Here is a 16096-nt window from a genome sequence, read left to right as displayed (position 1 = left end):
ATGAAAGGATGCTCAACATCTTTACTCATTAGAGAAATGCAAATCAAAACTACAATGAGATATCATCTCACACCAGTCAGAATGGCCATCATCAAAAAATCTAGAAACAATAAATGCTGGAGAGGGTGTGGAAAAAAGGGAACACTCTTGCACTGCTGGTGGGAATGTGAATTGGTACAGCCACTATGGAGAACGGTATGGAGGTTCCTTAAAAAACTACAAATAGAACTACCATATGACCCAGCAATCCCACTACTGGGCATATACCCTGAGAAAACCATAATTCAAAAAGGGACATGTACCAAAATGTTCATAGCAGCCCTATTTACAATAGCCCGGAGATGGAAACAACCTAAGTGTCCATCATCGGATGAATGGATAAAGAAGATGTGGCACATATATACAATGGAATATTACTCAGCCATAAAAAGAAATGAAATTGAGCTATTTGTAATGAGGTGGATGGACCTAGAGTCTGTCATACAGAGTGAAGTAAGTCAGAAAGAGAAAGACAAATACTGTATGCTGACACATATATATGGAATTTAAGAAAAAAATGTCATCAAGAACATAGGGGTAAGACAGGAATAAAGACACAGACCTACTAGAGCATGGACTTGAGGATATGGGGAGGGGGAAGGGTAAGCTGTGACAAAGTGAAAGAGCGGCATGGACATATATACACTACCAAACGTAAGGTAGATGGCTAGTGGGAAGCAGCTGCATAGCACAGGGAGATCAGCTCGGTTCTTTGTGACCGCCTGGAGGGGTGGGATAGGGAGGGTGGGAGTGAGACGCAAAAGGGAGGGGATATGGGAACATATGTATATGTATAACTGATTAAATTTGTAAAATTAAAAAAAAAAAGTGAAAAAAAAAAAAAAAGAATTCCTAATTACATGTTTGTAAAATGTAGTCTATATCTATGACCTAGGTCCTTAACGATTCATTTTTCTGACAAACCAGGCTAGAAATGCACTTATAAACTATTGGATTGGGATTTCGAAACTGCTGCTTCTTTAAATAAGCATGCTTTTTGTTTGTCTTTTCTAACTGCTTTGTATTCTGAATCATTTCATATTTGACTATTACAGAACAAAACCACATGATAGTTTTTAAATATTCTCATTATAAACCCTAAACAGAGTTACTAAGAATATGTAATTTCAGAGTTGCCTTTGAACCAGTACATGTAGTTTATCTCATTCACTAGTCTTAAAAGAACTTTTCAGTGACCTAATTGTTCCACTTATGGGAGGAGGAGTTATTCTCTCATTTGTACAGTGTTTGCAATGCTGTCTGTGATCTAATTCATCATTGAGGCAAAATAAAACAGTTCACTCAACAGTTCACTTGTTAAGCACTTAAATATTTCCTCAAGATGTTCCATCTGAATATCAAGTTCTGGTTTCTGCCCATAAACTGAAAGAATTTAGAACTCTGTTAAATGCATTTAACCAACTCTTTTTAAAGTGAAATTTCCAGTACTGCTAATCAGCATACGTATTGTTAGAAAATCTGAAAACTTTCCAGATTTAGAAATACACCTGTACAAAATACTTAGACTCTCTGGAATAGTAAATATTTAAATTAAGGGCACTTGGATTTTCATTTGTTAGTGTTAACACATGTAGTGTTTAATAAAGTGTGGAGCTGTGACTGTACAAGCTGCTGGATGTTGGAGTCCTGTTATTTCAAATGATAAGATTGCTTAAGTCTAACCAAAAGAGGTCTCAGGTCTCACTTTCAGAGTCTGTGAGAGTGCCACAGTTCCTTGCTGTGTGTTTTCTGTTCCAGAGATGGTTATGTCTCTTGATGTGTGTTGATTTCTTAAGTACTTTGAAAACCCTTGGGATAACAAATTCTTACGTTGTATGTTTTAACTATACAGACTAGTCACTTAAACCAGATGAACAATTTTTTCCGTCCTTTTCTTCTGCCTCATTCTTAGGCTAAGTAAGACAAACAGCAGCTCTCATTTGTGGCATACTTAATGGTTTGCATTTGTCTTCTAAATTTCAGGCAGTTCAGAACTTAAGTCAGATTCTGTGTGTTTACAGAATTATGTGGCATATCTTAGTTGTAAGGTTATGAGATTCAAACTCACTGATCGTTCATTCTTGGTGGATTGGTAGACAAATAAGCCTGCAGACCCAGAGGAGACCCAGGTCCTCTATTTATGGGACAGCTGTTTAAAAAAAGAAAAAGAAGAAGAAAGAAAAGAACAGGAAAGGAAACGTGGGGAGGGGCAGGCTTCTGCCCCATATTCCATCTGTGTGCGACAGCTGTGACCTGCTTGAACCACCTTCCCCTTGAGTGAAAAGGAAGTTAGTCTTTGCAGATTTCAGTCTTTGACCGGAGAGGGCTAATTGTGATTGTGGTTTTGGTGAAATAGACTGAAATTGAGCTCAAGTCAGCAGTTCATTTCAAGTATTTAAAAAAAAAAATTTTTTTTTAATTCATAGATCCACTAAACTTGTAATAATTGAGAGATTGCTGCTTCTGGCAGAACGCTATGTGATCACTATAGAGGTAAGCCTCTCTTCTTTGTAAAGCAACTGTATCATCCTATAATTAGTCTCAATGTGTTAGGAGTGTATTTTTGTGACATTTAACAGTGGCGCTGTGCATCCCACTTGCTGTATCTTTTGACTTGCTCTATCTTTTTCAAGGATTTTTACTCTGTTCCCCGAACTATTCTACCTCATGGTGCCTCATTCCATGGACATCTTTTAACTCTTAATGTTACTTATGAGTCTACCAAAGATACCTTCACTGTAGAGGTAGGTTTACATTAAGCTCTGAAGCCATTTCCATATTGTCATGTTATTTTATAAGAACACTGTTGATTGAGATTGAACACTGTTGTTTATTTAGCTGCATGAATGACTATTCTAAAAGCTGTTTGGAAAACAAATTTAGAATAAAGACCTGAAATGAAAGGAAGCTGATAGGGTATAATATAAGCAGACTCATAAGTAAATACATAATATCAGGTGATAATGAATGTTATAAAGGTTAAAAAAGAAGACAGCAGGATAAGATGGGTATACATGACATATTTTAGAAAAGAACGGTTAGGGAAGGTCTCTGAGGTGATCACATTTGAACAGAGACTTGAATGAAGTGACAGAGTTAGCCATTTCTGGGGAAGAGCATTCCACACAAAGGGAGCAGCAGGTACAAAGGTCCTGAGGTGGGAGTTTGTTTGATTTATTCAGTGACAAGGAAAGTGGCTGGTGTGACTAGAGCACAGTGAGAAGGGGAAGAGTGGAAGACACTCCAGTGGAAGAAGGACTTGAGATTTCATTCCCTGCGTGCTGGGGAATGGAGTATGGAATAGAATATTTAATTACTGCAGGAGGGAAGCCTCACAAGGGCAGGATTCTTGACTTTGGGTTCTCTGCTGTGTTCCCAGGTTCTGGAACAGTGCCCGGTACATAACAGATGCTCACTAATAGTTGTTTAAATTGATAAATAAGTGAATTACTCAGAACAGTGTTTCATTTCATTTTACAGGCTCACAGTAATGAAACCATAGGGAGTGTCCGGTGGAAGATAGCCAAGCAATTGTGTTCTCCAGTGGATAGTATACAGATATTTACAAATGATAGTCTGGTAGGTGTAAATAAACATTTTGTGGCACTTTAGTCTGATATCAGTATTTTCCTCTCCTTTCCTTCTCAGTAATTAAGAAACCACTTTTTACAGCTGACAGTGAATAAAGATCAAAAGCTCCTCCACCAGCTGGGCTTTTCTGATGAGCAAATCCTCACAGTAAAGACTTCTGGCAGTGGGACCCCGTCTGGGAGCTCCGCAGATTCCTCAACCAGCTCCAGCAGCAGCAGCAGTGGGGTGTTTAGTTCATCATATGCCATGGAGCAGGTATTGAGCGATGATATTCCAGTTCAGAACAAGAACGTAACATCATTAAGTTTTGCCTTCGGCCCATGTAGATTTGCATGATTATGTCCTTTTCTCTCAGACAAGTCCTGCCGCTTCAGAACTGTATCACTGAGGAATGCTGGGATTCAGCTGGGAGAAGAAGATACACAATTTGTCAGTCTTCTGAACCACAGAATCTTCTGAGTCTGAGTGATTCTGCCTGGCCACTGCTTGCTGCTCCTCTCATATATCTCTCCTCATTAATTCATTGAGTTTCCTCTCCTGGGTCATTCCCTTTAACATTCAAACATGCTGTGCTATTTCTACCCTCTTTTTAGAAAACCTTTTTTCACCCAGTTTCAGCTTCAATTCCTGTCCCCATTCTCTCCTTCCCAAATCAGCGGAGCTCCTTGAAAGGGTTGTCTAAGCTCTCTTTACCATACTCTCTTGACCCCTCTCGAAAATAAACTCTGCAAGGTAATCTGTCAAGTCCACCTCTCAATCAATCCTCATCTTCTTGGCATTTCAGCAGAGTTGATCCATGTGATCACTTCCCCTTGAAATACTTTTTCCCCTTGGCTGTCAGAACCCCCCTGGCTCCCCCCTCCCACTCTGCTTCTCCCTCTTTGGTCTCCTCTGCTGCCTCCTTTTCATCTCCCCGATCTGTGTACAAAGAAGTTCCCTGGCTCAGTCCTTTGACCTTTCCTCTGTGTACGCTCATTCCCTTAGGAATCTCATCCAGTTTCAAAGCGTTATATATTGTATGTATATTGATAACACCCCAGTTTTTATCTTCAGCTTGAAGTCTAGGTACATGGAACCAACTAGTTAACCAGCATCTCCTCTTAAGTGTGTGATAGACATCCCAGTCCTAACATCCAAAACTGAGCTCCTGATATCCCCTTTCCCACCACCTCACCCCTAACCCCTAACCCAAACCTCTTCATCCCAGTCTTGCCGTATTTCAGATAATGCCTATTTCATTCTTCTAGTGGCTCATGCCAAAATCCTTGGGTCCCTACTTTCTCTCATAGCCCTAACCATCAGCAAATCCTTGACTCTACCTTTAAAATTCATCTAGAATCTAGCTCCTTTTCTCTACCTCCACAGCTTCCACACCAATCCGAGCAGCCATCATTGCTCATCTGGAGGGTTTCAGTAGTTCTCTAACTGGTCTCAGGGCTTCTGCCCCTATACCAGTTCAGTCTCTTCTCTGTGTAGCACCCAACAGCCCATGATCTTTTTAAACAGAGTCAGATTATGCCACTCCTCAGCTCAGACTCTCCAGCGGCTCCCATCTCACTCAGAGTAAGGGCCAGAGTCTTTACTGGGACCTTCAGGGCCTACTTGGTCTATCCCCCACACTGAGATGTTCCCCCATGACCCACCCTCACTCTCACCACTCCAGCTGCACTGGCTTCCATGTTGGTCCTCAGACATAGTGGGCCCTGTGCACTTGCTCTTCTCTGTGCTTGTAATGTTCTTTCCTGATACCCATGTGGTTCTTCCTCACTTCCTTCAGCCTTCACTCAAATGTTGCCTTCTTGGTGAGCCTTCTTTGGCAGTCCTGTCTAAACTTTCCACCTATTGGTACTCCTGCACGTCTCATTTCCCTTCCGTACTTTATTTTTGTCTAACATACTATATATTTTATTTACCTTGTTTAATGTCTCTTTCTCTCCCCCCAGTGAAATTTAAGCTCCTTGAGAGCAGACCTTTGTCTGTTTTGCTCACTGCTGTACTTCCAGCACCTAAAACAGTGCCTAGAACATAATAGGTAATCAGTATTTGTTGAATGATTTTATGAATCAGGGTTTTCTGTACCTTCTCTGTGCCAGGAACTGAGCTCAGCACCAGGGGTACAAAACTAACAAGACCATTCGGCTCTTTATGCTTTTATAGTCGAGAAAGTAAGATAATACCAGCCCTCGTGTGAAATAAAGGTATTTAAATGACAGAGAGGAATTTTTTTCGTAGTTATTATGTATAGTCCTTTCATTTAATTACAAATGTAAGATCTTTGCATGGCTGTCTCTTTAACTTAGAGAGCATAGCCTTGCTTATAGATACCACAGAATCCTGCAGGGTTAATGTTAGTATTGTGCCATTTCTTAAAAAGTAACTATACTTATATGTAGTGAGAATTTAAGAACGAAATCATACTCAGAGCAGTATTATGACAGTTTATCAGCAACAGAAATGACATACATAGCATCTTTGAGTTTAACATTTTTAAACTATCTCATATTTATCCTGAATTTATTAAAAACCTTCCCAAATATAAATATATTCTATAGTGATGTCTAGCTTTTTTATTTCTTATACCAGAACATAGTACTTTAATCACATCTGAATCTCTTCTATACAGTTGTATCCATTTTTTTCACCTTGAAAAAAACAGGCCAACTTCTTTTTCTCAAATTACATATATATCTATGTGGTTGTGTGTGAGTGTGTGTGTTTGTATATATCACTTTGAATTTTTTTTTAATACGGTTGACTCCTGTTATTTATTTTTCTTTTCACAACTCACACACACACACTGTATTTTATTTTTACAAGAGATAAATAAACTGACACCAAGCATTGTAAATGGATGACCACAACAAAAGCAACAATGATTGCAATTACCAAACACGAAACACACTCATACTGTGTAATAATATTGACATTCAGTCCAGTAATCCTCCACTGTAACAGCTCCTTTACTTTGCAGTGAAAATTGATTTGTATATTTTTTGCCTCTGAGTCCTTGTGGGATTTTTTTTATTATTATTCAAACAGAAAGTCACAAAAATTATAATCATCCTCATCAGTTCACTCAGTCCCATGTAATTAATTTTTTTTACATGTTGATCTTTTGTTAGCACTTTTATGAATTCATCAGTTTTGCATTAGAGTTCTGAATGAATTTGCTTTTAAATCACTCTGCCTTGTTTGCTCCTGCCAAGCTATGATCAGCTTCCAATGGTGCCCACCCTCCATTCTGTTCATCACATCTGCCCTTCCTTTTGCCTCTCTGCCACTGCCTGCTTTTTGGTACCTTAGCCCCTTCGCCAGCAGGTGGTAGGAGAAGAGAGCCCAGGTGATGAGCACGCTAGGAGAGGGAGTGGTCCCTCACTGTGTTCCCGTGTGTTGTTGTTTGAGGCAGATAAGCACCATGCTTCCCTCAAGTTTTACAGTAGCCAATCTTTAAGAACCAGTAATTTTATTGTTTGTACCTTTGATTAGAAAAGGAGAAAATTGTTTTGTAAATTTGCATTTATGTTTTGCTTCCTCCCTCAGGAGAAATCCCTCCCTGGTGTTGTGATGGCGCTTGTGTGTAATGTATTTGACATGCTTTACCAGCTGGCCAATCTAGAGGAGCCAAGGTAAATAGAAATGTTTACAAAGCTTGAAAGAGAGAAAGTTATTAAAGTTAGGGAACCCAGTAAATGTTCACTTGAAATGTATATTACTTCACATCCCATACTAAATGACTTTGTTATTGAAACTGTGGTTTGTGTGAAAAAAAATTAATATTTGAAAAATTTCAGGATAACTCTACGAGTACGAAAGCTTCTGCTCTTGATACCCACTGATCCAGCCATTCAGGAAGCCCTTGATCAACTTGATTCTTTAGGAAGAAAGGTATGAGTATCTTGGATAGTTATATAACAGGCATGGAAATTTTATATCATGATTCAGTGAAAATACATCATGACATCACATTAAGGTCATACGATATCATCTTTCCCATAACAGTTTTTTTTAATTTAGAAAAATACCGTTGCTGTAAAATCTTTGCTGTAAATAATGATATCAAATTTTAGAACTGGAAGAGCCTTTATTATCATCTGCTTCCACCTCCTTCATGTTTTATATTAGGAAACCCAAGCGCAGAGTGATGAACGGTCTTAGCTAGGGTCAGACTCTAGCTCTGATGGAGTTGAGATATTTTTCTTCTGTTACGATGCCTCTCTGAATGTGGTTGTTGCATATGTTTGAGTTGCTTGCATAAAAAATGGGTTATCATTTAATATTTTCACAGTTGATATTTAAAGTTCCTTTTGTTTTTTTTTTTTTGTTTTTTTTTTCTTCTTTTTGCGGTATGCGGGCCTCTCACTGTTGTGGCCTCTCCCGTTGCGGAGCACAGGCTCCGGACGCGCAGGCCCAGCGGCCATGGCTCACAGGCCCAGCCGCTCCGCGGCACACGGGATCCTCCCAGACCGGGGCACGAACCCGTATCCCCCGCATCGGCAGGCGGACTCCCAACCACTGCGCCACCAGGGAGGCCCCGTTCCTTTTGTTTAACGTTTAGAATCTTGTTCCTTAAGAGTCGTATATATATAATGAAATTGTGTTTTATCTATATATTGTTTGTGTTCTCAGGATAAATTCATTTAGATCAAAGCTGTTAGAACTAAGTTATGAATTTTGTATTTCAGTGATTATAGTTTAGATGAGCTCATAATCGTGTCACATGTACCTTATATATTAATTTGAGGAAGAAGAGAGCTAATGTAATTAAAAACTATATTACTTGTACTAACTAAAAAAGTTATCAAAACTACTACACTGCAATCTTATAATTTAATTATCAATGTTTGGTGGTACAAATTTTATTTATTTATTTATTTTAATTAATTAATTTATTTTATTTTGGCTGCGAGGGCTCTTTGCTGCAACACGCGGGCTTCCCTAGTTGCAGTGCAAGGGCTCTAGAGTGCATGGGCTCAGTAGTTGCGGTGCGCGAGCTTAGTTGCTGTGCGCGAGCTTAGTTGCGGTATGTGGGATTTTAGTTCCCCAGCCAGAGATCGAACCAATGTCCCCTGCATTGGGAGTGCAGAGTCTTAACCACTGGACCACCAGGGAAGTCTCCTAGTGGTACAAATGTTAAAAACACGGAAACAAATTAGGATGACCCCACTAGTGTTGCTTAGAATACAATCCCAGAAGCATTCCTGTAGGATTGGAATGCTGTTGAGCATTTACTGTCTGTGTGATGGAGTTCAGTGCTTTGTTAATAATTAGAGTGATGTGGCTTTGAGGTTAATTTTTAGAAAATTTCATTGATTTGATTATATTAAAGTCGGAAAAAATATTAGAGTATGTAGTGATATCTGCTTCTCTTTAATTTGTGCTTTTGAGCTGTATATTCCTTTTTTCTTTCTATTAAACTTAGAAAACATTGCTGTCTGAAACAAGTGCTCAGTCTTCAAAATCTCCATCCCTCTCTTCCAAGCAGCAGCATCAGCCAAGCGCCAGTTCAATTTTAGAAAGTCTGTTTCGATCTTTTGCTCCAGGAATGTCCACCTTCAGAGTGCTCTACAACTTAGAAGTAAGAAACCGCATTTCTTTTTATTTCATTTTAACAGATTCCTTTTGGCCTAAAGGTTCATGCTTTCAGATATCAGAAATAAGTAAATAGGTTTCTATTATGTTTGAATAGTTGATTTAAAAAAATTAGTTTTAATAAAAGTAAAAAATAGAATATAAATTGAAGTATTTTGTTGTTTTGGACTTTGAAAATGCTCAGTTTTCTTTTTCAATTTATACCTGTGTGCATTGTTATACTTGCAAAATAGCATGTAAATAAATAATTAGGAAGCTGTTATGTATTAAAATGTGTCATTGTCTTCCTCTGGAAGTTTTGCAAGTCTGTATAACATCAGTTACTAATCCTCAGCCTTCTTGTTATTAAATGCATCCTAACATTTTTAAAAAGCTATTGTAATTTGTGGCCATTAATGAAGCTTTATAAGGAGTTTGTCAGGAGTCACATTAACATTATTATTTCAAGGTTAAAAAAAAAGAATTGAAAGCATTTGAACAAAAGAATATTTTTATTACTCTTCTTCCCAATAGTAGCTTTAAACTAGTAGATTTAGTTCAGTAAACATTTACTGTTTACTATCTACAAGTCATTGTGGTATTTAAAGGATCAGAGTTGAAAAGACAAGATAATTGCTCCAAGATCTTATGAGTAAGACATAGGGGAGGCTGGATAGGCTGAGTCATGAAATGAAAACAGTAACAAAGCAGTGTGGAGAGTGGCCCACTCTTGGAGGATGAGGGGCTAGACCCTCAGGCCACTTAAGATCTGGAGAAAATAAAGCCCTGAATGATTTTGCTTTGCCCTAATATGTTCTATCCAGTCAATTATTTATTAAGGAATCCAGATCAGTGCCTAAGCAACCTTAATCATCAAGATAAATTACCATTTATCTTCAGTAGGTTTTGAATCACAACATAGGTCATAATTGGTAGGAAATTACCTGCTTGGGCATTTTTTCCAAGTTTTATTTCATCTGACAATCTAATTTGGAGTATAAAATTACATTCATTCATTTTTATGTTTCACTCATTTATATGGTGGAGCTGTGTTAACATTTCATATTTGCCTTTAAATAGTCATTCTTGTGAAAACATCTGTTGGGTTCAAAAGGAGAAAATATCTAGCAAATATTTTAAAAATAAAATGTCCTTATTTCTTGCAGACATTTAAAAATACATACAATATTCTAAAACAGAAGATTACTTAGAAATTTTTGGCTAACTCAAGCTTATGAAATTGGCATCTTACAATTACTGCCAGATTTGTCATTTGCTTTTGAATGATTGTCTCAAAAAGTTAAGGTATAAATTTTAACACCCACATTTGAGAGCACCCAGAGAAATAGAATGGCCCAACAGTGGGTCTAGCTTGTCATTGGCTACCTAGATTGCATTATCTTAGAGCCAAGGGGTTATATAAATTATCTCCGGTATAATTTTAGGACTTCTGATTAACTGGAAATTCCTCTGATAGGTTTTCTTCTGCTTGACACAAAAAATGTAGAAAACCTAACACTCCCAGAGCACTTATTTTTACTATTACCTGCAAGGTTAATGTCCTTGCATTTCAATCTTTAACTTATGTTTGCCTACTAGGAAAATTCACAGTGGATATTCCAAATACCCATTCCTTGGGAGAAACCTTCCATCTTTACTAAATTGTCCATTAAACATGGGGAGTGTGTGCATGTGGCTGTTGACATTCAGGAGGGGTTAGGATAGCAGAGGGTTCCCATTCTCCTGTGTGATGCTTGTGATCTGAGGCTGGTGAGCCTGTTTCCCAAAGGGCAGCTTAGGAAGAAAGCATCTTTTTTTTTTTTTTTTTTTAATTTTTTTTTTTTAAACCCACATTTGTTTATTTATTTTTATTTTTTTTGGCTATGTTGGTTCTTCACTTCTGTGCGAGGGCTTTCTCTAGTTGTGGCAAGCGGGGGGTCACTCTTCATCGCGGTGCGCGGGCCTCTCACTATCGAGGCCTCTCTTGTTGCTGGAGCACAGGCTCCAGATGCGCAGGCTCAGTAGCTGTGGCTCACAGGCCCAGTTGTTCCGCGGCATGTGGGATCTTCCCAGACCAGGGCTCGAACCCGTGTCCCCTGCATTAGCAGGCAGATTCCCAACCACTGCGCCACCAGGGAAGCCCGGAAGAAAGCATCTTTAAACAAAAATACCACATTAAAAATCTAAGCTCGTAAAACTAATAGGTTCATAGAAGCAGATTTTTTTGAATAGAAAAGGATCTTGAATTACATCTAGATTAAAACCTTGGGGAAACTGCGGCAATGAGCTTTAAAATTTTTACTAAATAAGCAGTTGTTTACTGGGCAGTTGTTTTGTGCCAGTGCTTGTACTAAAGCACCTTAAGCTTGTTTTATCTTACTTACAGACAATCCTCTGGTAAAGGTAATTATTGTCCTCATTTACCTGATGAGAAGCCTGAGGCAAAAAAAGGAAATTTACATATCTGAGATCTTTCAGCTTGTCGGTGGTAAAACTAGAATGTGAGCTAGATTCGTAGTCTCATACCACAGTATGATTATTTATGTGAAATGATTCTCTACTATACCAGAATATTTAGTTGAGCTTTCCTTTAGGTGGGTATTGCAGTGTCATAAAAGGGGCATGGGTATTAGAGTGAGGCACATCTGGACTTGAATTCTAACTATGTGACCTCGGGTGAGAGGTCACTTAACCTCTCAGGTCTCAGTCTTTACCTGTAGAGTAAAATACCTGTGCTGTGCATAGTGAGATTAAGAGAGAATGCATGTTAAGTACCTCACCTTATGCCTAGTACTTTGTAGATAGGTGCTCAGTAAATAGGAGTTAGAATCATTATCAGGCAACTCATCCAGCATTTATAATAAATGGGCTGTTTTAAAAGACTTTAGTTTATATACTTTTTCTAGAACATATCAGCATAACACATAATGTTACCTGCTCTTATCTAAGTCTGGGAGCCTGAGACCTTCACATTTGCTGGTTTCATAAAAAGAATACACCAGCTCTCTCAAAAACAGAAAAATTTTTCACGCTAAGTAAATGGAACTTGGGAAATGTGATTATTTTATTTGTGAAACATCAGCCTCCTTACTCTACTGGGGGTAAAAAGAAGAGCAGCATTTAAAGAGATTCTGACTCAAATTGTCTGATTGTTTTACTGAGTATAAAGGAGTAATTTCAACTGGAAATGTTGGGTGAGTAATTGTGCCTATCTTTTTCCAAGGTTCTAAGCTCCAAACTCATGCCAACAGCTGATGATGACATGGCAAGAAACTGTGCAAAATCCTTTTGTGAGAACTTCCTCAAAGCAGGAGGTTTGAGGTTAGAGTTTCGATATTATGTTATATGAATTGCAGAAAATGAATCTAGTTATTTTAGTTAATTTCTCCTGCCAAGCCTTGCTTATTCTTACAAGGCATTATGTGAAGCATTATGAGAGTTATAATAAGAAGGAATGATGTTTTAATCTTTGGAATATTTTAACTCATTTTATGACTTTTGATTATTTGGAAAACTGACAGAAGCATGTCTCTTTCCTCTCTGGTAGTGAGGGAAATTCTTGAGTAGAGGAGAGAAGGCTTACTGTTTCTGTTCATTCCCACATCAGTTTGAGATAAGGTGAATCTGATTGTCGGTAATCTATGTTGTGCAAGGCATTAGTGATGGGGGTGTAAAGATATTATCCCTGCCCTTGAGAGCCTCATGGTTTAATAAAGAATAACAAACAGTTATTGTAAGTATCAAAACAGAGGCTTATAAAAAGTGCTTTGCAGGGTGGGGAAGAAAGCAGTGGTTAAATGGTTAGATTTGCTTAGGATAATAAGTGTAGGAAATGCTTCCCAGAGAGTGACATTTGAGCTAGGAATTGAGCAATGAGTCGCCATTCCCTAGGTAAATAAGGGGAAAAGGGCACTCTGAGCCAGAAGTGGAGTGGGGATGAGTGAAAGCATCATGGACTGTCTTGGGAAGTACAGTTGCCTAGTGAGGCTAGAGCAAAGGGTAAAGGAGAGAAATATGTAAAGAGGGGTCACATTGAGGAATTTCAGCATTATCTTGTAGACCATGGAAAAACAGGAGGTTTCTAACCCAGGAGTTACCTAGAACAGTTACTCTGGCTACAGTGGAGAAGATGAATAGAAGTGGGAGGGAGAGGCTGGAGGCAGGGAGAACTATAAGAACTATGACTGTTCCAGAGGAGAGGTGACAGTTTCTAAATATGGGACAGTGTGGTAGAAGGACATTTCTAAGGTGGAATAGGCAAGTCTTTATGACTAGATATAGGGTAGGAACATTTATAAAATGGCCTGTGATTTCCAGCTTGGGAGAGTGAGTGAGTGGTGAATCTTTAATCCATATGGGAAATAAATACGGAACGAGATGGAGGAAAGTGAGAAAGTCAAGAATTTGATTGCACACGAGGTCCCTGTGAGTCATGTGAAGAGGACAGTTTGGACATGATGCTCTTGAGAGAAGTGGAGAATGACACTAGAGGTTCAGGGAGACATCAGTGTGTAAGGAAAGCCTTAGGGCGTAAGCAGCTGGCCAAGTGTTGCATGGCAAGTGTAAGGGTGGGAAGCAGAATCAGTAAGTAGAAATCTCTTATTTATGTTGAGTGAGAAAAAGGAGGTGACAGGACTTTGAAGGGTAGAATAACTGAGGGAAAAGTTTGCTCTTCTGTTTTGATTTTAATTTGTAGAAGACTTGATTCTCATTATAGGCTGACTGAAAGGGGCCGATGAAAAATAAAAGAATAAAGATAAAAGAAAGGGGGATGATCAACCGATGGGGCTAAGTTCCACTGCAGTTGGAAGGAGATTTGCTCCAGAAAGAAGTAGGCATGCCATTTCATCTGTGGGAGGAAAGAGTGAAGACCAACTTGAAGTTTGAACGGAGGGTAATTGAAGGAATTCCTGTCTGGAGGCCTTCAGGGGAAGAGAAGTTGGGTGAGACCTTGAGGAGATAAAGGGGGTGGGAAACAGAGAAGTGGAACTAGAAGGTTAAAACTCATTTCAGATCCCTCAGCCAGTTACAGAGCTGTGCTAATAAAGGCATTTTACTTCTGGCTTATTTTTGAATGTCAGTTAACGTACATGCCTGCATTGTTCTAAGCACTGGGAACAGAGCAGTGAATAGATGAAACAAAAATCCATGTCCTCATGAAGCTTTTACAGTCTGGAACAGAAGACAAACAATAAACGAACAAGTCAAAGTGTATGTCAGGTGGTGATAAGAGCTGTAGAGTAAAATAAGACAAGGAAGAGTGGATGGAGAGGGTTTGATATCCAGTGGGGTGATCAGGGAAAGCTTCACTGATGGGGTGACATTTTACAAAGACCTGAAGGACGGGAGGGAGCAAGACCTGGAGATACGGGGGAAAGCTGTCCAGAGGAGCATCCAGTGCGAGTGCCTGTGTGGGCAAACCTGGTGCCTGCGAAGCCGGCAGGGGTCTAGTGTGGTTGAGGCCGAGTGAGGGGGCAGGGTAGGAAGCATGAGGTCACAGAGATACCAGAGGTCTGGATATGCAGGATCTTACAAGCTACTGTGAAGGAAATAGGAAGCCATGGGAGGATTTTGTGCAGAGCAGTTCCATGGTGACCTCCATTTTTAAAGGATCACTCTGGTTGATCTTTTGAGAATAGATTTTGGCGGTGAAACATCAAGAGTAGAATCAGGAAGAACTGTTGGGAAGCTTTTGCAGCAATATAGGTGGTAGTGGATATGAAAAACAAGCTTTGTGGAATACACCAATTCTGGACATATTTTTGAATTGACAGTTCTACTGGTACCAAGATAGCAGTTGATCGGTGCACTCCAAGCCAGTTAGTGAGAAGGAGAATCATCCAGACGCTCTGTGTTGGTCATCTTTTTGGCTAAGGAAGGAGTCTAATTCTAAATGGACCAGGAGGGTTACATGTACCATAGGAAATAATTGTAATAGGAATATGTATGATCCATTTATAGGTAAAGATCTTGTAGAAATTTTAAGTAACTGATAACATTTATAAGCAATCAAATTACTTACAGAAAATTTCCTATAAAAGAAATAGAAGTCTTTAATATCTGCCTTTTTTTTTTCTTTTCTTTGAAGTTTGGTTGTAAATGTCATGCAGAGGGATTCCATCCCATCAGAAGTAGACTATGAAACAAGGCAGGGAGTTTATTCCATCTGCCTACAACTTGCAAGGTATGTAAATACGTTGCGTTAGTCTCAGAAGGCAATTCTTGACTTTTTCTTCCAAACCCCATCCTTTAAAATAGTATGAAATGACCTTGACTAAGCCTAGCTTTTTGTTTCCTTTTAAGATTTTTACTTGTGGGACAAACATTGCCAACATTATTAGAGGAAGACCTCACCAAAGACGGCATAGAAGCACTTACTTCTCGCCCGTTCCGAAATGTCAGCCGGCAGACAAGCAGGCAGATGTCCTTATGTGGTACCCCAGAAAAGTCATCCTACCGACAGCTGTCAGTGTCTGACAGGTCTTCCATTAGGGTTGAGGAAATCATCCCTGCTGCTCGAGTCGCAATACAAGTAAGTGATTTGTGTATTCAAGAAATATTAAGTACCTCCTATTTAGAAGGCACTGGTGGTGGTATGCAGGTATAAAAATTACTGACATGAATATTGCCTTCAAGAAGCTTATGGTGAGTAAGAAAGAAGTCACTAGTGCAGAAATAACTGTAATTCAGGTAGAAGATATCAAATGTTAGAACTACAAAGACAAAGCATTCTACAGGCCATGAGAGGAGGTGGAATAAATTACCTTCATGTGTGGCTATCACGGATGATTTTATGTAGGAGGTGGCATTTGAGCTACGCCTTCAAGACTAGGTAGGGATTCGATATACAGAGATTAGCATGGAGAGAGAGGATAGTTGTTCAAGCAAAAGGGAGGGC

The 16096-nt window shown here is 39.1% G+C and overlaps 1 protein-coding gene across 4 annotated transcripts in view; it reads left to right on the top strand.

Moving 5' to 3' along the window:
- The window catches only part of USP24 (ubiquitin specific peptidase 24), a 154997-nt gene that overhangs the window by 83926 nt on the left and 54975 nt on the right, over window positions 1-16096 (top strand). For 3 of the 4 annotated variants that reach the window (XM_060089864.1, XM_060089863.1, XM_060089862.1), the window contains exons 25-34: window positions 2466-2532; window positions 2673-2783; window positions 3520-3618; window positions 3712-3885; window positions 7171-7256; window positions 7422-7515; window positions 9050-9205; window positions 12422-12519; window positions 15287-15382; window positions 15502-15730. In XM_060089864.1, coding sequence (XP_059945847.1) covers window positions 2466-2532; window positions 2673-2783; window positions 3520-3618; window positions 3712-3885; window positions 7171-7256; window positions 7422-7515; window positions 9050-9205; window positions 12422-12519; window positions 15287-15382; window positions 15502-15730 — 1210 coding nt within the window. The remainder of the gene's footprint in view (window positions 1-2465; window positions 2533-2672; window positions 2784-3519; window positions 3619-3711; window positions 3886-7170; window positions 7257-7421; window positions 7516-9049; window positions 9206-12421; window positions 12520-15286; window positions 15383-15501; window positions 15731-16096) is intronic. The other variant, XM_060089865.1, reaches the window with a different exon arrangement.

The sequence above is a fragment of the Mesoplodon densirostris genome, chromosome 2 (assembly GCF_025265405.1).
Source record: "Mesoplodon densirostris isolate mMesDen1 chromosome 2, mMesDen1 primary haplotype, whole genome shotgun sequence".
NCBI classification, from domain to species: Eukaryota; Metazoa; Chordata; class Mammalia; order Artiodactyla; family Ziphiidae; genus Mesoplodon; species Mesoplodon densirostris.
Note: the sequence above shows the minus strand (reverse complement) of the source record. Positions and strands in the feature narration are given on the sequence as shown.